Here is a 27800-nt window from a genome sequence, read left to right as displayed (position 1 = left end):
CTCTGCTACTGAGGTATGATTTAATATCCTCAATTGTTCTGGAAATTTGAGCTGCATGATTCAGGAGACTTGCATGAGTATGGTCACTCCAGCGCTTAATGAGATTTATGTGCTTAAACGTGATGGATGCTGTGATCACATTTCTAACACGCTGATTCAGACCGGGAGGGGGAGAAAACCCGAACCAAGGGGAGCTGTGCCCTGCCGGTGCCGGGGGCAGGCGCTTGCACAGGAAACTCGCAACACGAGCTCAGGCAAATGCCAAAACGAGGAGGGAAAAAAACCCAACAAAAACCACCGCGAAGAACCCAAACAGAGGAAACGTCTTTCCGCAGCTCTGAATTGCAGCCTCCTGTTTACGCTGCCCACGCTGGAAGCTGTCACCCTTCCCCTACCACCCTCCCTGGGCTCCGGGGGGAGAGCGGGGGCGCTCCGGGAGCGACACCCGGGATGCCGGGGGGCACCGGGAGGGCTCGGGGCTGTGCCGGCGTGGCGGGGCGCGCGGCAGCGGCGCTGCGGGCTCGGCGCCGGGGCAGGACCGGCGGCTGCCACTCACGGCGCCGCCTCCGCCTCCCTCCGCGGGCGGGGGCCGGGCTCGAACCCGCGGCCGCCGCGCCCCGATGTGGCGGGAGCCGCCCGCGCTCGCAGCGCCCCGGCCCTGCGGGCACAGCCCCGGCCCCGGCAGCGCCCCCGCAGCACCGCCAGCCGGTAAGAGCACGGACGGACGGGCCGCGGATCCGCCGCCCGCACAGCCGGACTGTCCTCCCCATCTTCCTGCCCATCCTCCCTCCCTCCGTTCCCCAGCGGTTATTGGGGCCTCCCAGCTGTTCCCTCCGCGCTCCAGATGTTGGCGCAAGAAGAGGGCTGGTCCTGCCTGGGATAGCGCGGAGCCTCGGGGTGTTCCATCCTGAAAAGGAGAGCAGGGAACATCTGGCGGAGGTTAATCCCGATGAGGGCTGGCTGGCAGGAGGTGATGGGTGAAAGACTTGGGGCACTGCCCGGGCCAGCAGTGCGAGTGACAGCTCCATCAAGAAAGGAGATTTGATGGCAGCAAAAGGGCTACTGGTTAGGATGTTGCATGTTTATTTTTTCTTGTGAGATGCTGTGGGGTCGTGACAACTTCTCTGTAGAGGGATGAGTCATGTAGTGCATGTGTGTCAACTAAGGCACAAAAGGAAGGAAAAGTATCCAGATTAGCACTAAGATCAAGGAATTGTCTTGTTACTGAGGAGTGGTGGACAGCTATGTAGTAAGCATAGTACACACCTGGATGCTGGTCCTTTGCTGGGCTATGGGATGCTAGGATATAATAAAGTAAGCTGCTCCCATTTCTTGGCCAGCAGTCAGGTCCTGAAAAGGGTTGGGTTCTGCTGGGCTCATAAGTTCTTTGTGACTCCCAGTGTGAGAGCTGGTGGGTCAAGAGTTCAGGCCATGTGCAGCACTGTTCTTCTGGGCATTCTCAGGGGAGCAGCCAGGATACACAGCAAGCACTGCAGTGTGAACACAGGCCTAGGAAGGGATGCTGCTACACAAAGGGAGATTGGTTCCACACTATACAAAGTTGAAGGTAAACTAAGTACTAGTATTGGGGCCAGCAGAGCATCCTGGGTTTGGGGAGCGAGTGATAGTTTGCCTTCAGGTTAAAGGACTGCACACAATGCCAAAGAATTTCCTGTCTCTCGCCCACCTGATAATTCTTTTTGTTATCTCCTTGTTTCTGACTCTGTTTTTCAGAAAAACTGTGATCCAAGAAAGCCACCATGAAGGGTGAGGAAGCTCGGCAGAGGAGGAAAGAGGGCAGGTCCAGGAATGGAGAGCGACCCCGGCACAGAGGAAAGAGCAAGGGTAAACACAGGGAGAGCAGGCTTGGCAGCCAGGAGCCAGAGGATGTCTCTCTGCAGGCACAGCAGAAGCTGCTGGCTGAGGAGAAAGCAGCCATGGCAAAGGCACAGGAAGAGTCAGCAATCTCAATCTGCCTGCAAGTGCTCCTGCCATACCTCCTGGCTGGGCTGGGCATGGTCTTGGCAGGCATGGTTTTGGATTATGTTCAGGTAAGGGGAAGAAACTCATCTGACATACCTGCTGTGGGATGAGTGGGGTTCTTTTCTTCACAGGCAGGGGATTTGCTCTGGGAATGGCACAGCAAGGGAGGATTTGCAGCAGTTTGCTATGCCAGCATGTCCCTCAAAGTCAGCTGTTGTGTACTGTGCAGCTCTCAAGAGGCTTGTGGTGCTTTTCTGGTGCCTTTCCTCCTCTGGATAAAAAAGAGAACACGGTACTAAAGATGATGATTAGGAATGTGGACTCCTAATTGATTAGTGATCAGGAATATGCAGAGATGTTCCCTTGGTCCTGGGAAGAAGGTGGGTGAGCACAGCCTGGGGTGGCAGCACACACAGAGGTGACATTACTCAGGGATGTAGCCCTGGACAGTCCTGCACAAGGCATCAGCCAGCCCAGCACTGTTGACATTTCCCACAACAGCTCAGCCCTGCCTGTGCACCACATCCTTTTCTAAGGCCTCACAGCAGAAGACTTGAATTCCTTAGGTCCCACTTCTGACTTTAGGGATCAGGATGAGACCTTTCCTCCTATGGTGCAGCAATACAGATCTTTAAGGCAATGATCAGCACCTAATTTTAGGCAGTTTAAAGCTGATTATAAACTGCCATGCCTTTGCACTCTGGGTTCCTTTAACAGTCTGCCTTTTTGTTAACCTTGTTATTTGACTAACTAGTGAGGTCAAACTACCCTGACCTATCTGATACAGGGACACAGAAGCTTCAGTGCTTACATTGACAACTTTCACAAATGTGGAGCTGTGTTCCTTTGTCATTAACCCAGGGCTGATCTCCCTGAGCTAGAAGAGCTATAAAGGCTTAGGAGTGACACAGTATCCTTAACTGACCTCAGCTTGTACTTGATACCCAGCAGAATGTCTAGTCAGATCACAGAACACCAGGCAAATGCAGAACCCAATGTCAAACTACTTTTTGTCTCCTTAGACATCATTCCCAAGAGCCTTGAACACTGAGCAGCCACTTCTGTTTTTATTTTTTAGACTTTCTAGAGCTGCCTGTTCCAAAGGATCTCTGACATTAAATGTATGTTTCTTCCTACTGTGAGTTGTTAAAGTGTGAAATTAATTGCAGATGGGTTTGTGATGTTGGAGGAGGACTTTTCCTTCAATGTTTTTTTCCTAGGAGGAGCTGAGCCACTAATATGAACAGAATGTGAGGCAGACCTCATTCTCCTCTGAAGCTGCAAAAGTCTGTTTTCTGTTTTTGCAAATACAGAGCTCACTAAAAGCCATCATAGCAGTCCTTAAAGTATGGGAAATCAACCCATGCAACATGTCATAGGAAACGTGGCTTTTGGCAATGAGCACAGTGGCTGTTTGTGAATACCATGGACTGCCTGAGCACATCTCAGCAAGGACTTGCTGCTGCCCTTCCTTCCTGAGCCAGTCCTGGCCTTTGCCTGGCTGCTGCTGTTGTTTCTGAGAGTCCCTGGGCCCCACGCACTCTCCATCTGCCGCCTTCCATCTCTCCACAAAAGTTCTCTTCTCTGCCCTTTCCTAAAGTGGGGAGGAGAAGAGCAAGGTTAGAAACAAGAATTCACTGCTTGGTGCAGCAGACAGCTCCCATAGTCAGGGGTGGTGGTGCTGGAGCAGCTGGGATGTGCAGTTCCTGGACAGCACCATCTGGTTCTCCTGTGAGCCCGTGGTGCTGGCACAGTGCTGCCAGCACTGCCACACTGTGAGAGCATCCTGGCAGTTCTGTGTCTCCTTTGCAGGGATGACAAGGTAGGGATGAAACTGTGCTCTCAGACATTTGCTGTCTGTCTGTTCTGATGTTTGTACTGTGCCAGTGGTTGAGGGATCTAGGTCAGGGTCAGGACTCACCCAAGAGGCTTCTTCTGCTTTGGCTCCTCCAGGGCAGTGCCACTTGTTGGCTAGCTGGCAACAGGAGGATGTATCTGTGTGCAGAGCAGGGCAGCAGTGCACCTCTCCAGGTTTTGCCATCTTGAGTGGAACAGCCATGAGCTGTTGGGGTTTTTTTTTAGTTTTTTTCACTAGCTAGTCTCCAGAATTCTACCCCCAAGGCTTCCAGTTCGTGTATTAGAAATAATATCAATTCTCTCTGGTCTCATGTCTTTTCTGTGATTGCTTCTTGCACCATGGATCCACACGAATACCAGTCACAAATTTACACTTTGGAAGTTGGATACATCCCATGATACCAGATTATTGTTAGTCAGAAGCAATTGTGTCAATTCCGGAGACTACAATCCTTTTCCCACTGTTGAGCAATGCTCTCTTTCTTCTCACACCTGATGCATGTTGTCTGGACAAATAAGGTTTATTTCTTTACCAGGAAAAAGAGATGCATCTCTCTGCTGATAAATATGGTGTGGCTCTTTATCAGAGGCTCCTTAAATGTATAACAAAATGGCCCAGTGTACACACATGGGTCACCTGAACCAATTACCTCTCTGCATACTGATTTATCGGTTGACGGCTTTTTATGGTGCTTGCTTAGAAGGAGAGAGATGGAGCGTGATAAACTCATAAACCTTGTCAGGCTGATGCTTTAGTACAGGGTGTGTTGCTGCTGTGTTTTTTAATGTCATTTGAGTCATTCAGTCTCATTGATATTTCCTTTACATTAGTGCTTCTGCCTGTCATCAATCCACTTAGCTGATACAGTGACATATGGGACTAGGTAGGCACATTATTAGAACTGGAAAACCTATTTTTTTTGTCCAGAAGTTTTGTCCAGAAATTGTTTTTTATTTCCTTGAAGCCTCTGTGAATGACTAACTAGAACTGGGCCTTCATACTGTAATTTCTCTCTTCCCAGCTGGTGTAAGGAGGTTGGGTCATCTGTGGTTATTAGAGGATTTTTATTAACCTGGCTCTTCCAGATATTGTGGGACTTTTTTGTTCCAGTTAGATTAGCTGAAATGTGCTCTCCTGTTAGCTTTCCAGTAACTGGACCATTGTTAGGTGGTGGAGACACTGTACACACCAGCTGGGAGTGGAGAAGCTTTTAGGGGCTGTACCAAAATAACAGCCTAGAAAGCAGCGAAGGACAGAGCCTCTGCAGCTCCATTTGTTTTCTGCCCTGCTTCCAGGGAGATCTGCTCTGTCACCTCAGCTGCTGTGAGCTCAGACCAAAGAAACACTGCCTGAATGGCTGAGAGCTCCCTCAGTTCCCAATTTAGCTGCGAGCATGTCATGTTCTCTCCAACTCCCCCGCAGTGCTGGGGACCCTGTCACAAGGACAGAGTCCACAAGCCATTAGCCTTTTCCTCTCTGCAAGAAATGTGAGGGAAGGGCTTGATCCATCCCAAAAGGTGGTTTTTAAACCTTTTTGACCCTCTGATTCAATTAATTTGCCCAAAATAATTATTAGAAAGGAGCCTAGGCATAATACCATGACTCTTTTCCCTACATGCATGACTTTGAGCTGAAGCATTTATGGAGCAGGATACAAATTTTTTTGGCCATATGTAGCAGGTGCAGCTCTGAGTTTTGACCCTGTATAGGCTCCTTAACCATGAAGCTCTGGGGTGAGACTCCTTTTTTCAGACAGTACTTCCCAGGAGCATGCAGGAGCAGCATGTTTCACTTCAGAGCAGGAAGGGTGACCAGCTCACAGCGCGCCCTTTCTCTCCCTTGCCTGTCGCGCAGAGAGATCATGGAGCTACCTTAAATGAGCTGGGCTAGGACTCTTATCTCGGCCTCTGCAAACTAGCAGAAAGTTGAAGTGATGACAGCAGATAAGGGTGCTTGCTTTTGAAGCTTATTGGCTGCTTCTCTGAACTTTTTTTCCCCCTGAGAGCCAGTCAGTCAGAGGTACAGCTGGCACAGCCTGACTGTTCTGTCCCACCGAGACCATGGAGCGGACACGAGGGGCCGGGGTCTAGAAGGGCAGATCCTGTGTCACCAGCCGGCTCAGCTGTGTCACCTGCCTGGGGTTGGGGTCTAGGAGGGCAGATCCTGTGTCACCAGCCGGCTCAGCTGTGTCACCTGCCTGGGGACAGGACCTGCGTAACGCCGCTGTCAGCTGAGAGAAGCGTGGGCTCCTGCTCTGCTTGACCTTTCTTCACCTTGGAGAAGTGCAGCATGGATCGTGGTTGGTAATTCCCCACCTCCTCGGCCTCGGGACAGCGAGGAAAGTTCAGCAGAGCCTGTGGTGGGAGCGAGGAGCTGGGCTGGTTGTTGGCAGCAGCTTACACATTAAACCCTGGTAGCGAACGCGCGCCGCGATCTGACAAGAAATGTAACCCGAGGAGAAAGGACACCAGTGTGTTTGAGCACGCTGAGGGATTCTTGTGTGACTTGTTACTCTTTCAGTGCTGTAGCCTGAGCAGGTCTTACTGGTTTTTACCGAAGTGGTGGGAGCTGAATGGGGTGTGGGCTCGTTTCTATTCGTCCACAAGCATCTCTACAATCTTCTCTTCTCTTTTTTAATTGCCCGCTGGATATAAATCAGAAAAATTGTGTCCATCGTGTTTGCTGCCACCTGGGCTCAACCCAGCTGAACCAATTTTGGAGGATACCCTTGCTGCAATCGTCGGGACGTGCTCCTAGGAGGAGAAGAAACTAAAGGAATTTGGCATCGTTGCTGTAGTTTGAGGAAAAACATTCCTTCTGGCTTTGGAGAGAGCTGCAGAGAGGATCTGTGTCATGTCCTGATCTCCCTCCATTTTCCTGCTGAGCATGGGGTAACAGTGTGTGACCATGGTGGTCACCCAGTTACAGCTGGAACTGTGCTTCCATGGCAAGAAGCTGAGAGGTTTCACCTGCAAGCTGACCAGGTCAGCCAGTGGATTTCTTCCAGAGACTTCCTTCTCCATTGCCTCCCAGATTTTTGTGCCATTCCTCCTGGCTGGCTTGGGAATGGTAGCTGCTGGCCTCTTGATGGATGTTGTTCAAGTAGGTACCTGTAATTAGGCAACCTGTAGTGAGAGGGTGGGCTTAGGCTCTGACCTTGAGCGTTTGAGTTGTTTGTTTTTAAAGAGTGTGCTCCTAGCAGCCACTCAGCAGTATGCCTGTAGGCTTTTTCTGTGCTGGAAGGACACCATCCACCTCCTTTAGATCAGTAGCTGTGTTCCTTGTGGTGTGGGTTGTCAGATGGCTGCCTGGCACTGCTCTGGGTGTGCTAGACAGGGTGCTCCCTTTTCTCTGTGGAGCTCAACACTTTGATAAAACTCCTGTGAAGCAACTGGATCAGGCTGCAGCATATTCCCCTGTTGCATGATATCATTTCTTTCCTTCAAAAGCTGCTGATAAGGAGATCTAGGTCAGAGTTGTTATTAACTACCTGTTTTACTTAGAGGCAAGTTCATGCTTTCAGTTCTTTGCAAACAACCTAATATAATCTTTGGTCTAGAAATCATTTAGATAGTGTGATGAGAGGCACGCCGCCATAAAATGATTAGCCTTGCCTACAAACTGGGTGCTTCTTGGGCAGTTCCTGAGGTGGGTATAAATTCAGAATGACTTCCCCTGGATGCCAGGGAGTGCTGCAGCATTTGCACCATTGTGCCCCCAACCAGGATCTGTCCCATCTGTGTTTCCTTTGTGCTGGTGGCATAAATAGAAATGCAAAATTTGATCTCATTTGGGCATCTCATGCTGGTGGATTTACAAATCAAAAGGCTGGCAGAGTTTCCCAAGGATATATCCTACACTCTGAGCTCACTGGGGTACATTGGATTCTCTGGCATTAATACCACGGGAGGAGCTAAATATGGATACTTGAATGTTTGGAAAGACAATACCTTGCTTGGCTTTTTTCTTGCACTGGAAGAAACAAAGAAGGCAGAGAAGTTGAACTAAAGGAGGCACAAGGAATATCAAAGAAGGGTTAACTGGAGTGGCACAGGCTCTTTCTGGGCTGTGTTTGTCATCTCCACCTTGTGCTGTGCTTAGGCACAGACCTGTCTTGCAGCATTACAGAAGTTCTCAAACTACCCCCAAGATGTTATGCTGATAGTTAGCATTTGTCTCAAAGAAGGAGAAGGACACAGCACATACCCACTCTGTACCTTGGAGTGAACAGGTCTTTGTCCAGAAGAAATCAACTCTTGCTAAGAACTGAGCTGTGTTCAAAAATGTAGCGGTATCCAGACTGATGGGAAACACAGGCCGTGTATGCATACCTGCAACTGCCCTTTAAATGACAATGTGCAATCTAGTTTGTGTATTTGCTCACTTGAGTCATAGAAATGGGGTAAGGTGTAAACCACAACCACAGGAAGTGTATATTTTGGTGAAGTATGTTGAAATAGAAATGGTCAGTCCGTGGGTTCAGCTCCCAGAGGAGGGAGCCCAGTGCATTGATGGCACAGGAGAGATGTTAGTGAGGTGAGCTGCCATGGTAGCAACAACCCCACCTTTCCCAGTAACTGGGAAAATGCAGAGATGTCAGCCTTTAAAGGTTTGGGATATTGTTCTGTGCTTCTTTGTCTCTGAGCTGTTGATTTTCAACTTCCTGCAAGTGTGAGAGATGGAAACTCACAGTCCTGTCCAACTAAAACCTGACACTAAGTTTGTTTGCTTGAGGCCAGGTACCATGAGACTCATATTGCCAGGCATGAGGGCTCCTATACTGAAACTACAGGTTTTTCAAGTCCAGGAGTCTGTGGTTTGCCCATTTTCTAGTGGTTCTTCTGGCTAAGGAATGTTTTACCCTATTTGTAGTTACTGCAAAACATTCTTAGGAAACTCTGTGTTTGGACAGTGAGGTATATGGGCAAGCTTAAGGATGGTATCTAGAGCATAGATAATGCTGAGTTTAATCCTGCTGCCCTTCTTTTATTACATTCAAAATATCTTGAAATAACTTGATTCTGTGTTGTGAGTCCAGCTGATGCTGTCTTTTGCAGGGCTCTTATTGCTGTAAAGAGAACAAAGTGTAAATTGCTCATTTGTATCCTGTCAAACTTCTCAGGATTTTTGCAGTTTCTGATCTGCTCTGGGATGAAACCAAGAACTGTTCTTATTAGTGTTTGAGAGAAAAATCAACAGAAGAGATTTATCCAGCCCAGTTGACTCTAAGGCTCAGACCTGGGTCTCCCATGCTGTAGGAAAAGGATGCCCAAAGAAGAAGATGTTTGCCATTTTCCTTTCCTATGTGTGCAGGTGATGCAGTCTCTCTGCAGGGCTGATAGCAAGGCACAGGCTTTTCCTTCTGGACATTTCTGCCTCTGTTCCAGTGGTCCTTGGCTGCTGGTCCATCTGGATTCTGGGCTGGCTGGCATTGCTGGAGACCTTGCAGGGCCCTGCCAGTGTTTGGCCCACATTTTTACAGTAAGGTGGAGAATCAGATTGAAGCTGGCTGATCAGATTTCCAACCAGAGAATTCAGGAGGAAAGCTTCCCTTTCATTTTCCCTTTCCATGCCACTGGAGTGGGACACAGTCCAAAGAAAAGTCACAGACAGAAGATATCTCTGTGCTTTGTTGACAAAAGCCCATGAGATGATTAGCTTTGAAAAGGATTTTGAATTGGCTTGCATTTTGTACTCTAGGATATTTTGATCTTTCTGTTGACTTGTTCAGAGCCATGGAAAAACCTCTGAGGCTTCTGAGCAGCTGCCATGGATGGGAGATGGATGGATGGGAGATGGATGTCCTGGGGAGGTAATAGGACAGGCTGGGTCTGTGGGGACAGTGTGGGGAGCTGCAGCAGGGCTGCACTGAGCCTGGGGGTGTGACGGTGTTCACAGGGTCCAAGGATGAGGGAAAAGATGAGGATATGACTCTATGTTTTAGAAGGTTTGATTTATTATTTTATGATATATATATATTATATTAAAACTATACTAAAAGAATAGAAGAAAGGATTTCATCAGCAGGGTAGCTAAGAATAGAAAAAGAAAGAATGATAACAAAGGCTTGTGTCTTGGACTCTCTGTCTCACAGCTGACTGTGATTGGCCATTAATTAGAAACAACCACATGAGACCAATCACAGATGCACCTGTTGCATTCCACAGCAGCAGATAACCATTGTTTACATTTTGTTCTTGAGGCCTCTCAGATTCTCAGGAAAAAAAATCCTAAGGAAAGGATTTTTCATAAAAGATGTCTGTTACATGGGGGGGCTGCACTGAGGCTGGGGGCTGGCTCAGAGCATCCATCATAAATAACCTCCCTTCTTCTGAGGGACCCCATGAGCAGATCCAGCTGTTTTGAGTAGAACATGGAATTATTTACCAGGCTTCTTCAGAGCTGAGTTTTAGGGCTGGAACTCCATTATGAAAATATGAAGTGGGAAAGAGTCTCTTTCTGGCTCTGTGTCTGCCTGAGTGGGTTTCCATGGAATGTTTTTGTTCTTTCTAGGCCAGCTTTTGTCTCAAAGGACAGAGACATTTCCTAGGCTTTGTCCAGGTGTCTTCATTCAGGTACTTGCCTGCTTGCATGGCTCCAAACTGCCCCCTCAGCCACTCCTCCAGCTGACAGCCCTGCCAGCTGATGGCACAGGCATCATCTGTTTATTCTGTATTCCTGCAGTCACTAACACAATGGAGCCCTGGCTGTTGTGGTATAAATCATTACGAATCTTCCCTTAGGCTCTCAGTGAGTCACTAATGAGACTCAAATAGAGGCAATTAAGTCAGCTTTTTTTTTTTTTATTAGTACAGTTGTGTGATTATTAATTGTTCAGAGCTTTCAGGTGTAATTATATGTAAGGCAGAGTCCCAAAAAGTCATACTTCATATGCTGAAACTTCTGTTCTGATGGCCTGAGATCTGCAAAATCTACTGTCACAAGGATTGGAGTTTACCTAGATATACCAAAGTCATATTTCCCAAAGGTGGCATGCACAGAAAATACAAACAGTTGAGTTTTTCTGTTGCTTTCTATTTATGTCTTTTTATGTGCAAAATATGCAAGGTCTTAAGTATGAATTTCTGCATGCCTCTGTGCTTTAGATGATTGGGAGTTTTACATTGTGACTGTGGAGTCTGTGTTTTCTCCTCTTTCTTTTGAATGTGTCAAAGATGTGTTTGGATCTTTATTCTTAATTAAAGAGAGAGCAGAGAGGGGGATATGAATCTTTAAAATAAATGTCCACCCCTAGCTTTTCTCAGGTATTTAAGTTCCATGCTAACAAATGTAAACAAAACTGTAGTGTGCCAAATAAGGGGACAATTTTTGTGTTGTTAGTTGTTTATGCAACAGTAACATACCTTGCACATTTTGAAACGTGCCTGTTCCACCACTGCCAGGAAAAAATGCCTTTTTTATATTGATAATAACTTTCTGCCTGTTATCTGCACTTCTGAGGTGCCTTGCACCACATGCTCAGGACTAGCTCAGCCCCAATTCATCCATCCTGACTTCTTTGAGAAGGAAGCTGTGAGTTCTTCCCAGCAGAGAGACACCATCACAGCTTCCCATGGCACAGCCAGAGAAAAACACCTCTGTACAGATGTCTATTATTACACCCTGTATATATTTCCTAACAGGCTGGCAGCTGAATGTGTCACCTTTTGTTGAGTCTGTCCAGCCACCTGGATATTCGGGTTTATAGAATCCCAGTGAATGTGAAAAAGGTGGGTAGGGATGTGCTGGTTTGTTTTGTCCTCCAGTGCCAGAATTCAGGATCACCATGGGTACAAGCCAGTGGCAAGCTGGAAAGAATGAACAAATGGATCTTCATGTGATGTGCAGCTAAACTGTGGAAATCTGTGCCACAGGATGGCACATGGCTTGGAGGGGGGAGTTTGGATGAAGACCTGAAAGAGAAAACCTTTCAGCACTGGGAAATGTGCAGAAAACCCCCAGCAGCTCAGGACCCTGTGGAAATAGTCAGAGTCTGGAAAATACACAGGAGAGTTATCCCATTAACCTGTCAGTTTTGTAGATTATTTTATACACCCAAACTGGATTATTGGCAGAGCAAAGGATGGGTTAGATGCACCTTTGATCTGGCTCATTGCAGCCACCCTTTTTTCCTTGTATTCTCTCTTAGATGTTGGGCTCGTTACTTTTCCTTCACACTGAGTGGCCCCATTCTGGGATTCCATCCTGATTTAAACCTCTCTGGCCACAGCAGGGCTTTGCCAACACCCTTGAATGCACAGAGGAGGGATGAACTCTATTCCAAGGCACTGTGTGGTACAAAAATTAGAGAAGACAAAGTTTGTTATGTTTTCAGATTGTCTCTGGTGTTGCAGCTGGTTCAACAGCTTTGCACAGTTCAGCTTCAGAGGAGCAACAACAGTGAAGATATTGGCTCAGCAGTTTGGCTTATGAGATATCTTAATTCAAAACCTTTTTCCAGCTGTACCAAGAATGTGCTTGGTAACAGGAAGATTTAGGAACTGCCTGTGGAGAAGAGATGCAAAAATCTCTTTCCTTCCCCTCACCAGTCTTAGATGCTTGACTTGAATTTGGTAAGAAAAGACAAACACAACTTCTTGTTGTGAGATCATTTCCTACGTCTTTGGTTTTGTTCTCATGAGTTTGGATGGCAGTAGAAGTTCCTAGGTGCTAGTCACAGAGGTTCTAGTGTCAGTGCAAAGGATGGAGAACATGCTCTATCTAATTTGGCTTTTGAACCTTAATTACTTTTAATGTTGGTCTTGGCTGGTGCTAAAGAGATTTTAATTTATGGGTTTCCAAAATTTAAAGGTTTTAATTTATGGGTTTTCAAAATTTAAAGGTTTTAGTTTATGGGTTTCCAAAATGTAAAGGTTTTAATTTATGGGTTTTCAAAATTTAAAGGTTTTAGTTTATGGGTTTCCAAAGTTTAAAGGTTTTAATTTATGGGTTTCCAAAATCTTCTGCTGCCCCCAGAAAGAAAGATCCTTCCCCTTTAGGGCAGTGCTTTGTTGTGCACGAGATGAGAAAGAACACTGCAAGCTGAAAATTCCTTCCTTCCCTCCCAAAAAGCAAAACATGCAATGGATCAGGGCAGCATCTGTCCCTGTGTGCCCAGGACACTGGAGGTGCTGGGACAAGGCCCTGGGGTGCAGCAGCATAGGCTGAGGTCGCTGCCTCTGTTTCCTTGCAGCACTGGGACGTGTTCCGGACCATCACAGAAGTTTTCATCCTGGTTCCTGCCCTGGTTGGCCTGAAGGGAAATCTGGAGATGACACTGGCATCCAGGCTCTCCACTGCTGTGAGTGTTAACAGGCTGGTTAATTGTGGGAGGGGGGTGATTAGCAGGAGGCATCAGGAGATTCTTCATTTATGTAATCACGCTGTGTATGAGAGATGCCCTTTTCTGCTAACTAGAAACTAGTGGGGTATGAACATTAAAATAATGTGTTTGCCCTCATTTTGTAAGTGGAACAGAGAATTTCCATCTGCACTTTGAAGGTGAATTAATCCCTGGGTGGCCACTTGCTGATATTTGGGGCCCTGTGACACATGAAGGAGACACAGCCAGGGCTGCACAGCTGTCAGCTCCAGTGCTGGATTGCTTTGCTGTGGGTATTGATCCTTGAGGGCTTCCCAGCAATCCTACCCTGGGGGAGCAGACTGAGGCTTCCTGGAACCTGCAGCAGCTTTTGCTGCTCTCTTCTATCTCCCTAAGCAATTTTGTTTACTTTGGTCTTTTTTTTTTTTATTATGCCTCAGGAGAAATTGTAGCTTATCAGAGGAATTTAGGGAGAACAAAGGACAAAAAATGGTTTAATTTTTTCAGCTTTTTGTCTATCCACTTCACTTTTAGCTGGGTGCCCTGCAACACCTCTGCACCTCCAGTGTGAGCCTCTGATGGCCCTGGGACACTGGGCTGGTGGAAAAGTGTCAAGAAAGAAGTGCAGGGAAGGCTGGGAGATGTTGGCCTGCATTTGCCTCTCTCTGACAGCCCCTTTCCCCCAGGGAGCAGGTGAAACTGCCTTCAGAGGCCACCTGTACCACAGGAACAGCTTTCAGGGTATCTCTCTTGACTCCTAGGCTAACACTGGACAGATGGATGATGCCCAGAAGCAATGGAAAATGGCCACCTGCAATTTAGCCCTTATCCAGGTGAGTCACTTCAGCTGGGAGATGCAGAAGTCTCTTTTCTCTTGCCCTGTTGCAGACCAGCAGCATCTGTTCCAGCAGTGCTGAATGGAGAGCTGGTGATTTGGGTCAGGAATCCTCAACACAGCCAAGCAGAGCCAGGACTTGACCTCCAGTAAAGCTCTGTGTGGCCCAGAGCTTGTAGTTTGGCTGTAAAACACATCTGGACATTCACTGCCTTTGTGGACAAACTGAACTAATAAAAACTCCTTTTGCACAGGAGCTGTGGCACAATCCTTGTTTCACAGCAGCCCCTGGATAAAGCCTGTCATTCACTGGCACTGTTTGGGAATCAGCCTTGGGCAGGAGGGGAGAGATGGGAGAAATTCCCTCCTGTAAAGGCAATTCTTCTGCTTGTTAAAATCCAGGAGCCAGCCTGGAGTCTGCACATGGCAAGAGCTCAGGGCTGGCAGCCTGTGCCTGTGTGCTTTCCCTTATCTCCCTGCACAGCTCCAAGCCTCCCAGGAGTGCAGAGCTGATGGGGAGCCCATTTTTGTCTTGACCAGGGCTATGCACTTGCTGCTGGACTCTGTGTCCTTTGCTGAAGTGTTATCTGCCCTTTGCAGACCCCCCAGAGATTTTCTGCAAACTTTGTCGGGATTTCTATTTTTGATCTAGTGGAGCCTTGCAGGGATGCTGTTTAAATACCCAAACAATCCTCATCAGAGCCAGGCTTTGCCCTGCAGGCTGTGGCAGAGCTGCAGTGGTGGGGCCAGGGCTGCCAGGAGCAGATGGGGGTGAGTGCTCACCAGCTGTCCTTTGCTCCCCAGGTCCAGGCCACTGTGGTGGGGCTGCTGGCTGCTGTGGCTGCTGTGATCCTGGGAGCCATCTCCAAGGGCTCTGTGGAGCTGAGCCAGGCTGCTGTGCTGTGTGCCAGCAGTGTCACCACGGCCTTCATTGCTGCCCTTTCCCTTGGTGAGTGCTTCTGCCTCCTCAGAGCCACTGTGCAGCACCCAGGTGGGGAATGAGCTGCCCTGTTCCTCCAGGGAGGCCCAGCTGGCATCCCTCTGGTGTGGCAGAGAGAGGAGGGCTGCAGGGAGCTGTGGCTGCTGTTTTCATCCTCTCTGCATGCTGCCTGTGCTTCTCTTCCCCCATGGTCTGCAGCAATCAAAGTGTGCTTCACCTGGCACAGGAAAAGTGCCCCAAGCTGTGCATGGCTGCACAAACACCCCCACTCTGTGTCTCTGGGGTGTCACACGGGCCATCCACACTGTCCCTTTCCCAGTGAAGGTGAAATGGTGTCACCCAGGGATTGAGGGTCTGTTAGCTGACAAATCCACGCTCGAGATGGGTCACCCCACACCTGTGGGCAGGCCTGCAGTCTGCCTGCTGTGAGCTGAACCAGGCACTTCTGTCCCCTGGCTCTTCCCCTTCCAGGGCAGTGTGATGGGCTGAGCTGTTGTGAGTGGTTTGAAGCTCTCCAGTTTGTGGGTCTGCCATACGAGGGCAGCATGGTACCCTGAATAAAGCAGCTGGCACAAAGGATGCTGCAAGTTCTCTAAACGAAAGGGACAAGTTAGAACAACTGCATATCCTGAAGCTGGAGTCAGAGGGTGATTGGAGATGCCTTTGGTGGAAAACGTGGGATGAGGCAGTTGTTAAACAACAGCAGCTCAGCTTTCATTGCTCTTCTCTACAATCTCCCTGCTTGGTGGGGCACAGAGAGGCCTTGCTGCTGGGCTGTCTCAGGTTTGACATCGGATTTTTCCCTGGACATGTCACAGGTAGCCTGTGTGTGGCTGAAGCTGCTGTTTTTATGGCCAGGGAGGGGAGCAGCATGAGCTGTGCTGAGGGGAGGGGAGTGTGGCTGTCTGGGAGGGCTGCTGTGGAAATGTCATGTGTGAGGATGTGTTTTTGTCTAAGGGATGTTGTATCAGGGAAGATGAACATTTCTTGGGGTAGAACTGATGCTCCTGTGCATGCTCAGCTTTGGAGGGGCTGTAGACAGGCACAGGGAGGCTGTGAGCTGGAGGGAATCACCATTTCTTGGGCTGGAGGGAATCACCATTTCTTGGGCTTCCTTTGGTGCAGCCTGTCAGCCACAGAAGGACTTTGAAGGGATGTCTAATCCCTTGTCTCAAGGCTGCCTTTGCTAGTTAGCTTATTCCAGGTGCTTCTTCCACATCGCTGTGAGAGATCTGATAGCTGAGGTGTTGCCATGATATTTTCTGAAAAATCCTTTCCTTAGGATTTTTCCTCCTGGAAAGCTGAGACATCTCAAGAACAAAATGTAAACCATGGTTATCTGCTGCTGTGGAATGCAACAAGTGGATCTGTGATTGGTCTCATAGAGTTGTTTCTAATTAATGGCCAATCACAGTCAGCTGGCTCAGACTCTGTCCGAGACACAAGCTTTTGTTATTCATTCTTTTTTTTTCTATTCTTAGCTTATCTAGCCTTCTGATGAAATCCTTTCTTCTATTCTTTTAGTATAGTTTTAATATAATATATATCATAAAATAATAAATCAAGCCTTCTGAAACATGGAGTCAGATCCTCATCTCTTCCCTCATCCTCAGACCCCTGTGAACATGGTCACACTGAGGGATTCCCACATGTTCACCAGAGTTTGGGATTTGTGCTCCTAAACTTGGGCAAAAGCAAAGCAAAACCTTTCTTCTCCCCAGCAATGCTGAAAAGCAGCTCAATATTCCAGGTGCACCTCAGAGGACAAGGGAAGAGATGTGGGCAGCCACCATAACCCCTTGACTCTGGAGCTGCTCACAGCATCAATATCCACCCAGAGCAAATGAAAGCAGCCCCAAAGGCTCTGGGACATGAGGGCTCAGTCTGATGGCTGGGCTGAAGTGCAGGTTACAGTAAGGAAGCTCATTGCTCCTTGGTGGTTTAAACTTTGAGAAATTTGAGTCTAATATGGAAAATATCTTTGTGCTGTGGAATCCAGAGGAGGGGATGGCACCAAGAGGCTGCTGCATGCCTGCTGTGTGCTTATCTATGAGTGTGCTTCGTGCCTGCTCCTGCTTCAAGGCAGCAAAGATTAGGCTGCTCAGGAGGGGAGCTTCTACATTTGGGCTGCCTGCTGGTGTCTGCTTTGATCCCTGGAATTTGCCTGTGTGCCTCTGGGCCCTTGGTGCAGTTTATAAGGACAGAGTCATGCACTTCAGGTTGGTGAAAACAAAAGGACAAATTCCTGGGGGTGCCCAGTCTCCAGCTGCATGGTGCTGTTGTGGGTATCCTGCTTCTTGCTTCTCTTAGACCCCCACATCCTGACCCAGAGCAGCAGCTCTGGGGTAAAACACAGCCAAATGCTCTCTCTGATGCCTGCTCTGTGTCTTCTCTAGGTCTGGTGATGATTGGTGTGATCATTGGAGCCAGGAAAGTTGGGATCAACCCAGACAATGTCGCCACACCCATAGCAGCGAGCCTGGGAGATTTGATAACCCTTTCCCTCCTGGCAGGAATCAGCAGCACACTCTTCAAATACATAGGTACAGTGTTCAGCAGGGAGCTGCAGCTCAGCAAGGGAGCTCACAAATCCTTCTGAAATTACTCAGGCTGCCCCAGCATTTCTGGCATGATTCAGAACGGAGGCTGTCATGCCACTGGGGTAGAAAAACGACCAAAGAGGCTTTTTCCAGACTGTCTTTTAGTAACAAACTGGAAGGCAGAGCCTAGTAAACACAAGTGGGATTTGTCAAAGAAATGACCAACATGTATTGTGCAGCTTTGGAACAGGAGGCTGGCATATGTGACACTGACTGTTCCTCGATCTGTCACTAGCCAGCAAAACTCCTTCCTGTGCATGGATGGGTAACAGCAGCTCCTTCTTCACAAGCAATTCCAGGGGTTTGGCACTAGTGAAATGTTCTTGTATCCTCTCACATGGAGAGTCATGGATGAACAAGATACTCAGTTGGAGGGAGGTAGCCTGCAGTGTTTTGTGCCTGCAGGACTCCGAGTAGGAGCTGTGGTCTGGGGTTGGCTGTGCTGCTGTTTGCCAAAGGCTTGGGTACCTGATGACCCTCAGAAGTTCAAAACATTGGTGATATATCTGTTGCTTTTAAAGTGTTGGGCTATTTACTGTGAGCCTAAGCTTGAACAGAAATGGGAAAATAAAAAGATGCAGCAAACTCAATTCCACTTGAAACCCAAACTGTTGCTCCAGACTGAGCAGAAGCATGAGGCAGCTGTTCTCAGTTTGCATAACTCATTCCATGTGCAAGCACAAGTGAGGGAGTGAAGGAGCCCACACTGCAGGGAGAGGCCTATGAATTGCTTCCATCCTGTCCTCCTTGAGCTTCAGAGGTGCTTTTTTTTAAATAGGATTTTTCCATGATGCCATTGCACCTGCCTCTGTAAAGCTAATCTATCTTTCAGTTGCTGAGCCTCAGATAATATCTCCCAGGGAGCACAGGGCAGAACAACATGATAACCTCTGTGGCTGTGACCAGAGAGCATTTCTGGGGTTTCCAGAGTAGTTTAAAGAGCCTCTTGAGATGGAAAATTGTCAGCACACAGACACCAAGTCATTGGGAGCATGAAGTGATGCAGGTAGAAAGATGGCACTGCTGATGGTGCTTGAACAAATCCATTTCCCTGCCCAGTGTGTAATAAGGTGCAGGTCACACTCTAAAAACTTCTGGGTCCTACCAAAATGTGTATGTATCCATCAAAAATACTGATGAGCCTGTGAAGTTTGAAGTACTGTGTGCCACCTGATGCAGCACCTTCTCCTTCTGCGGAATATCCTCTTGCCAGAGAAGATCCTCTATTTATTTTTTTTTAATTGGCTCTGGTTCTTCTCAGTCCTGCATAAAGGAGATAGAAACTGTGCCAAAGGGTTTCAGCTTGGTATGGGCTGCCTGGGAGAGAATGTAGCAGAACTGGAATGTGGAGCCTGAAGAGCATTCATCCCACCAGGAGCCTTTCTGTGGGCTCTGATAAGGTTTGATCAATTCCAGTGCTCTGTGCCTGATTTATTTAATACAGAATTAATTGCTCAAAACAGCACATGGTGTGGGTAAGAGACCCAGTTCAGCAGCTGAGTCTGTCGTACATCCCACCTGTCCTGGATGACTCCAGAGGGTGAAGTGCACTGACAAAACTCAGTGGAGATGCATTTCAGTGCCATTGAAGCCTCTCATGAGGAGTTGCGCCTCTTTGTGTGAGAGCCTTTCACTCCCAGCAGATGCCATCACGTCAGTGCTTCTCATCCAGGTAGCCCAAGGCCCTGGCAGTGGTGTTGTTAAAAATGCACACTTGGAGCTGCTTCATCTCCCAGATTACCTGCAAAGCCAGCATTACATCCCACTGCCTTTGGCCCCAGCTTAGAGACCAGATGGAGAGCTTTGTTGAAGAAGCATTTTTGTATCAAAAGGGCTGGCATCAGCCCCATTGCTCGAAGGTGTTTCTCATGCTTCTGAGTCATGTTTATTTTCTTTTAGTGCTGCACATCTTATTTTTTAATTTCTTTGCTTCTAAAGATCCAAGGCTATGCCTCTGCTGAATGGAAAAAGCACCTAATGGAAACACATGCAAGCTAGCACAAAAGAAACCCCAGATCTGAACTGGCTGATACGAGCCAGAGAACATTTGTTCCTATAGAGCAGACCAGCTGCTCAGCAATTCTGCTAGCTCCCCTCCTAAAGTGCCTCTTACCTCTTGTTTTAGGTGAAGGTATGAGGTGTCTTCCCTGAGTGGGATGCAGCTTCCACACAGGAGTTTCCCTCTTGCCCTGCTGTTTGATTTTCACCCTGAAGCCAGAAATTTTGTAACTTTTTATCTTTCTTAGTTGGAGGTGAAATTGGAGAGTTGTTCGTCTTCAAATATAACTTGCTTTGAATCCTGCTGATTTTCAAACAGCATCCTCTAGCAGTGAATTTCAGGGATTAATTATTGATTTCTGTGGTGGAATGAGGTGGTTTTGTGGGGACTATCATGCTTCATGTGATTTTTTCCTCTAACATAACTCAGTTGGAGTAAGAATCCTGCTGCATTTCTTCCCATCTTTGTGCATTATGATTTTGGCAACCAGTGAAGCTATGGATATTTAATTCAACATTTCTTTTCCCTGCCAGATGTGAAGTACCTCTCTCCTCTGATCTGTGCTGTGTTCATTGTCATGATCCCTCTCTGGGTTGCCATTGCCAAGCAAAGTCCATCCCTGGCTGAAGTGCTGAAGTCTGGGTGGCAGCCGGTCATTGTTGCCATGAGCATCAGCAGGTAAGGGAGGCACAGCTCCCACCCTGTGAGCACCCTGCACACATCTGGGCTCACTCAGAGGGACACCAAGGGTGACACTGCCAGGGACAGCAGCAGGGGGTTTGCCCTGAGCTTCTCAGCCATTGGTGACTCTCCAACAGACTCTCTTCTGAGTGTGTAAAGTTTGTAGTACTGTGTGCCACCTGCAGCCCCTTCTCCTGCAGCAGAATATCCTCTTTGTGGGGGTACCACTTGTCAGTTTTTCTGGGCCTGGATTGAATGCACTTGTGACAGTAATTCGTGTTGGGATTCAGGTGTTTATTATCTGTTATCAGTAAAACAGTCTCCCTACTGTGAGTTCAGCAGCAAGGTACAAAATGGCCAACAATCTCTTGTTACAAGATCTTTTAAGACTAAACTATCCAATTAAGAACTGACACCTGGATTATTTTCCCTTTTAACTCAATAACTGATCTCAAAGAGCCCCCAATGTGGACTTTTCTGCCCAATTACAAAATGCCACCCAAACCCATGAAGAAGGAGAATAAAGAAGAAACCCAGGACGACACCCTGTGCCCTCCATCTTGCTTCCATGCATGACATACTAAAACCCCCATAACCTGAATTTCTCACCAAGTGATACACTGCTCTCTATAATCTATTCCAGACTTTTGTGGATTCCAGTCTATCTTGAAGTCTAGGAAACTTTCTCAATGAATGAGGGTCTAAGTCAGTGCTCCCCTGGGTGTCAGGGCACCCCAGAGCAGACAGAGAAATATTCCCGGTGCTCTGGGTTTCCACACCTGTTGGCAGAGAAGATTCTCAAATATTTTTTATTTTTTAAATTGCCCCTGGTCCTTCTCAGTCTTGCACAAACTGTGCCAAAGGGTTTCAGTCTGTCTCCCTTATTTGTGAGACAGCTGATGAGGAGCCCCCAAAGGACTGGGAAAAGCAAATCATTCTGAGTCTCACTCACACATCCAGGCACCACATGGGTGAAAGCCAGCAAACTGAAAGCACAGATGATGATCATCACAAATTGACAGGCTTTGATCATCACAGATTGTCAGGCTTCAACCTCATTCTTATCCAGCTGTAAAGAGAAAATACTGGTAGATGTAGAGCCAGGTAGTTCCTTCTTCCTGTGGTACAAGCTGAGATCTGGAAGAGAATTTTAAAAAACTGCTAAGTCCAGTATAGAAGGGTAACAGAACTTTGTGGGAGGATGATAATGCTTTTCTAACCACTACCAGTTTTGCTTCGGGGTGGGCAAGGAGATCCTTATGAATCATTATGCCATTAACAAAATCTATAATGTTTTCTGTTGGTGAAAGCTGAGCTGTAAAGGAGTGCATGGTGAGCAGTCCAGTCTGGCAGTGGGGAAGACGCAGTAACCCATGGCAGGGTGCTGTTTTCAGTGTAGGAATTGCCCTGGAAAAAGATTGATCCAACCTCATTTGCTGTCCTTTTCTTAACAGCATTGGTGGGCTCATCCTGGACAAAACTGTGACTGACCCAAACTTTGAAGGCATGGCAGTTTTCACACCTGTGATTAATGGTAGGTTGGACATGGAGGTTCTATGCATGCTTTTATTTATACCTCTCCTTCCTCCCAAGGCTTCTGGCATCCACCATTGCCCCTACACAATTCCCTGATCCCATCATGAGTGAAAGTGAAGCTACTGGTCCCCATCATGTTCCTGCTTATGTTTTGAAATGTCTCTGGAGCAAAACAGCAGCAAGGACAGAGCTGTGTAAAAAGGTTAACAGCATCTCTGAGAGCTACATTGACACTTTTCATAAAATCAAACCTACTGGGATGTCTCAATATATCCATTTTCCCTTGTTTCCTTCCCTCCACTCAGTGATTTGTGTGGTGCAATCATCTCCTATACAGAATGTTGATAACTAGTAATATAATAAGATTATACATGTGTATGAATCTGAGAGATTATATGCATGGATTGGATATAACTTTGTATATATATAAACATTTTGTGTGCATATTTATTTATATTTATATTTATATTTATATTTATATTTATATTTATATTTATATTTATATTTATATTTATATTTATATTTATATTTGTAATTTTTGTATGCACGAGATAAATATATATCTTTATATATATGTAAAGATTATATGCATGGATTGGATATAATTGGACTTTTATGTATATATCTCAATATATTTTGTGTGTATATTTATACTTATATTTATATTTACATTACTTATATTATTTATATTTATATGTGCATGAGCTAAATATATATCTTTACATATACATAAAGATTACATGCATGAATTGGATATAATTGGATTTTTAATACACATATCTCAACATATTTTGTGTGCTTTTATATTTTATATTTTATATTTTATATTTTATATTTTATATTTTATATTTTATATTTTATATTTTATATTCACGGTAATTTTATGCACACACCTATCAGCACAAACTGCTGGGGATCCTGGAATCAGTGAAGATCCACTAGCTTATTTTTCTGCTATTATAACATTCTTGTAGGACAGGCCCATTCCAAGGGAAACCCAGGCTCCTAGGGCCGTGTGCCACCCTCAAAGCTCTTCACTCTGCCTGTGCAAAGCCTGGCAGTGCATGGCTCAGGTCTCATCTTCAGCTGCAATGAGACAGCCTGAATATTTTCACTTTGATTCCCATCTGGGAAATCTCACATTTAATGAAGATTTCTTCTCCAAAGAAGGGAAGGCATGAGAAGCCTGTAGCATCTGGCTCACCCTTATCTTTTCTGTGGCATTTCCATCCTGAAAATACTTAGGGTGGTGGAAGTTTGTTCCATAGATCATTATCCCTCTATAGCTGCTTTTTCATGTTTGCTGCAATTAGTCTGGAATTAATTAATTTACTTTAATTAGGTGACATTTTTGGGTTCTAATTCATCCTCATGATTCCTTCTCATTGAACAAGTGCGTTAGGTACCTTCAGACAGACATGTAATCACTCTCCGTGATGTTTTGTTGTCTTTCAAACAATAATGTTTCTCTGAGTGAGTAAATCCAAGAAGTGGCCATGAGCAGCCTCTGCCCACCTTTCCCCAGGTGTTGCTCACAGACTCTGTCCAACCAGGTGCAATTACATCATTTCAGAGGCCACATCCAGTGCTGGGGAGAAAGGGAAAATGTTTTCAGCCAGCAGGCAGAAGATCACAATTACTGGAACCTTCCTGGTTTTCAGGAGCTGTTCCTGCAAAGTGAACAGTACAGCACCCCTAGGGATGCAGGGATCAGGTTTGCTCTTTCCCTCACTGCTGCTCTCAGTGAATGCAGATTGACTCACCCTAGGCTGGGTTTTGCACTGCTGTTTCCTGCTGTGGTGAAGGTGGTTTACAGGTTTTCTGTGTTTTTGTCCTCACAGGTGTTGGAGGGAATCTGGTTGCCATCCAAGCCAGCCGAATTTCTACATTCCTGCACTTCTGGAGCATGCCTGGAGTTTTGCCATACAAGATGAGGCAGAACTGGCCCAACCCATGCACCACATTCTTCTCATCAGGTACACCCTGAGCCCTTGGTGTCCATGTCTGTCTGTCTTCACAGGCAGCTCCTTTCCCAAGCCTGCCTGGTGAAGCACTGGCTGGGTTTCAAAGGCAGAATTTTCCCCTCTCTCAGAGAAAACTCAGATCAGAGAGGAAGCATCCTTGCAGTGGGCAGCATGAAAAAAAAGGCTTAAGGCATATTTGCTCAGTGGCATGCAAAGAAAGTGGCCTTCAGGGAGCACTAAGGAAAGTAATTGAAAAAGAATCTTAGATTTGATCTAACAGAAAGTCATTTTAATGGCCAGCCTACAGCCATCACCTGTGGACAGAGCAGTGAATGGACCATAATCTTGCTGAGTATCAGCAATTCCTCCACCTTCAGCTCTGGAAATACTTAAGAATCAGCAAAACTCAATTTTGGGTCTGTTGTCTTTATAGAGTTCCTCTTGATTTTCCCTGTTAGGTTGAGAGTTAGTGCTAGATCAAACTATAAACTGGGAAAATCTGTTGCAGTGAGGCAGAGCAGAAGTTGTGGGAGGCAGAGAGCAGCTGAGAGGAGTGTTTGCAAGAATCACAGAGGAGTGTTTTCAAGAATCACAGAGGAGTGTTTGCAAGAATCACAGTGGATCAGCACGGAGCACAAAGCCTTTGACATGCAGTTCCAGTGCTAGACAAAGCTGCTGGGCTGATCCTGCGCATGCTGCCTGTGTTTGTGTGATCTAGAGAAGGCATTAGCAATGGGGTTGGTGGGATGGTTTATGCATTAAAATATTCACTGTGTCCTGTCCTCCCAGCTGCTGTTACCCCTCTTTCTGTCTCTGTGCTCTGCAGGGGTGAATTCCAAGTCAGCCCGGGTGCTGTTCCTGCTGGTCATCCCAGGGCACCTGGTGTTCCTCTACACCATCCACCTGCTGCAGGGGGGCCACACATCCCTGTCCTTCACCTTTGTGATGTTCTACCTGGCTGCTGCTTTGCTGCAGGTAAACCTCAAACTCCCACCCAAAAGGAATCTATCAGATAGCATAAAACCAGCATTCTCCAGGTTAAAAAGGAGTCACAGTAAAACATCCAGCAGCAGCCTCTGTTTCCTGCCATTTCAGGTGTGCTTCTGCCAAGAATCTTGTACATTCTGTAGCTCCAGTAATACTGCACCCAAATTGCCAGGCTCTAGTTTCCCACATGAGCACAGCTGTGCTTTAGGGTGAGAGGAGGAAAAACTTCTCAACATCCACTGAGCTGCAGTAAGTGTGCAAAGACACACTTAGCAAGAAATATCTTGCTTTAAAATGTTCACTCCTTGGGTGTGAACTCCAAATATTTCCAGGCTGCCACAACTCACGCCAGCAAAGTGAGAAGAGTGAACTGCAGCCAGCATGTTTCCCCACCCATTTTGGAAACCACTGTCACATTTTATGGTGAAAACCTAGGGAATCCCTCTGGGCAGGGCCATGTGGGCAAAAACAAAGGTAAGGCCCAGGCCCTGAGCAGTTCATCTTCAGAAGTAAAACTCCTGGTAGGCAATGAGCAGATCATCTGATTTGTTCTGCTTTTTCTGCCCTGTAAACTTTATTTTTCTCACTCAGAAATGCATGTGGCTGTTGCCTGAACTCACAGAGGCTCTGACTTCACTTGCCCTTTTAAATGAGTGATTCATTGATTTGCATGATGAGGTGGCTGACTCTCACTTTGCCTTACAAGCAGCCTTGTGTCTGAGGGTGAATTCCTTGTGTGTGTAAACAATCAGTTTTCCTTGACCTTTGCACAGCCCCAAGCCCAGAAGCACAGCCACAGTTTAAAGGAAAATATTTATCCTTCTCTTTATGCATCGAGGTAACTCCTCAACCAAAGCCAGGCATGAAAATGCAAGAATAAATGACAGCACAAAGAGCAGCATCCCAGCAACACCACTGACCCCAAAAGATTCCCATGGAGGCCACTGGAGGAGGGCACACTCAGCCTGGCCCTTTTTCCACCTCTGTTATCCTTTATAAAGAAAGACAGAAAGAAAAAGGGTTGGGGGGGGGGATTAACTAGTCCAAAGTAGAGAGACTTAGGAAAAGTCTGGTTAACAGCCTTTAAACTGCCAAATTTCTGTAGGAAGGGACAGAATAACATTTGCTATGTGGTCATTAGGGGAGGAAACATGAAATCATGGATTTCAAATGGAAAAAGGCAGATTTATGTTAGGCCTTGGGAAAAACAGAAATGGGGGGGGGGGGCGGAAGCTGTGGGGCTTATTGCTTAGTGTGGCATCTGTGAGGGTTGTTCAGCACAAGTTAAACAAATTTTCCATCAGGAAAGATGTGGATGTATTTGATCCTGAATTGAGGAAGACAAATGATCTGTGTAAAACGCTTGAGTTTCCAGCCAGCTTTAGTTTCTGTGATTCTGTTATTTAATTTACTTTCCCCATCTCTCCTCCTTCCTTTCTCCCAGCCCAGCTTGCAGTTTTCACCTTTAGAAATGCTGCCTCGGGCTTTGGTTCCTGATGTGCTGTGGTCTCCCATGGAGGGACCACAGATGTGGGGTGCAAATTCTCTCTCCCTTCTTAATTCAATTAACTAGACAGTCTTTAATCTTTAACAGAAATATTTTTTTCTGCCATCTGTTTATCAGAATTGGGAATGAAATAAGAATTAAAAGAAATCACAACAAAGATTTTTAAACTGTCGAGATGAAAAAAAAAAAAGATTTTTTTTTATCATGTCAGTTCTGCTTGGGATGGCTTTGATGTAAAACTGCCTCAAACTCCAGCTGTCCACTGAGACTTTTAGGAAAAACAAAGTAGACATGCTCTGAATTTCTAATGGAAAAAAGAAGGATGAAGAGAAAAAACCCTGGCTACGAACTTGTCCTTTGGGGTTGCCTGCATATTCACAGAAACCTTCATCTGGTGGAATGAGTGGAGCACTCCCACTCATGGCACAGGGATAGGAACTGTACCTTTGGGAGATGCTTTTGGTGTGGCCAGGCTCTGGTTTGGGCAGGCAGTGCTGGTGAGCAATTCAAGCAGGGTCTTTGCACTTGAGGCTGGCAGCAGAAGGCTGTGGGTTATGTGATAGGGTAGGAGCCAGCTACACCCATGCCATGCCATGCCATGCCATGCCATGCCATCCCAGAGAGGAACCCCAGCTCTCTGGGAAGCTGTGCATGCTCAGGGACCCCCTTAGCTCTGGTTCCCTGGCCATGGCCACTTTGGCTCTGAGCCCAGGGTTTGTCTGTTTCCTTCTCTCTGTTTCCCCTCCCAGGTGGGGATCCTGCTCTACGTGGCCGACCTGCTCGTGCGCCTGATGTGGAGGAAGGCTCTGGACCCAGACAATTTCTCCATCCCCTACCTCACAGCCCTGGGGGACCTGCTGGGCACTGGGTTCCTGGCCATCTGCTTCCACCTGGTGTGGCTCATCCACGGCACAGACGTGAACCTGGGCAACTGAGAGTGCCTGTGCTGCTCTCGCCCCTGCTGTGACACGGTGCTCCCCTCCAATGGGTGCCTGGCACTCTGTGCTGGCTCACCTGGCTGGGCTGGGCCCCCCCTGCCACCCCAACACCCCCTGCCCTCCCCACCGTGCCTTACAGCCAGCCCCAGCAATCAGCACCCACAAACTCCTGCCCTCAGAGGGGAGCAAAGCAGATTGAAGGAGCACCCCCTGCTCACCCCTGCAAACAGGGCAACAAGGAGCAGTTGGGCCACTGGGGAGGAAGGCAGGAAGGAGCATTTGGGCCGTGGTGTTAATCCCGAGCACTGAGACAGCCCTGAGGCTGCTCCACAGCCTGCCCTGGTCACTGTGTCTGATCCTGCCAGGGGATGCTGCAGCCCCTCCATCCTCTGACTTTCCACCAAGGGAAATTCTTTATTCACCCCGCTTTTGTCCTGCTCCTGGAGTAGCAGAGCAACCAGAGGCTCAGGATCCGAGGCAGTGAGCTGCTGGCTCATGCCCAGTGGAGGTTATCTAGGGATACCACCTACCTGCCCTGCCAGCATCCCTGGTGTCTGACCAAAAAGCTGGTTAGATTGCATTTTAGGGGCAGGAAGGTTTGTTTTTACGGTTTATGAAATGTCCAGTAGTTCAAACGTTTATAGAAACAC

At 47.1% G+C, this 27800-nt stretch overlaps 1 protein-coding gene across 3 annotated transcripts; it reads left to right on the top strand.

Annotated features, from left to right (window-relative positions):
- The first annotated feature begins 584 nt into the window (after nt 1-584).
- SLC41A3 (solute carrier family 41 member 3) lies at nt 585-27800 on the top strand. Of its 3 annotated transcripts, XM_058812882.1 has the most exons (11): nt 585-708; nt 1735-2051; nt 13035-13142; nt 13925-13996; nt 14803-14947; nt 17335-17481; nt 20071-20215; nt 21673-21752; nt 23596-23730; nt 24545-24693; nt 26962-27800. In XM_058812882.1, the coding sequence occupies exons 2-11, from the start codon at nt 1761-1763 to the stop codon at nt 27145-27147; spliced, it is 1458 nt and encodes a 485-aa protein (XP_058668865.1). In that variant the 5' UTR covers nt 585-708; nt 1735-1760; the 3' UTR covers nt 27148-27800. The 3 variants fall into 3 exon arrangements, with proteins under 3 accessions (XP_058668865.1, XP_058668867.1, XP_058668866.1); XM_058812884.1 differs by lacking the exons at nt 585-708; nt 1735-2051 and adding an exon at nt 5968-6825; XM_058812883.1 differs by lacking the exons at nt 585-708; nt 1735-2051 and adding an exon at nt 5968-6943.

This window comes from Ammospiza caudacuta, chromosome 12 (genome assembly GCF_027887145.1).
Source record: "Ammospiza caudacuta isolate bAmmCau1 chromosome 12, bAmmCau1.pri, whole genome shotgun sequence".
Taxonomy (NCBI): Eukaryota; Metazoa; Chordata; class Aves; order Passeriformes; family Passerellidae; genus Ammospiza; species Ammospiza caudacuta.
The sequence above is the reverse complement of the archived record's forward strand: the minus strand, read 5'-3'. Positions and strand labels throughout refer to the sequence as shown.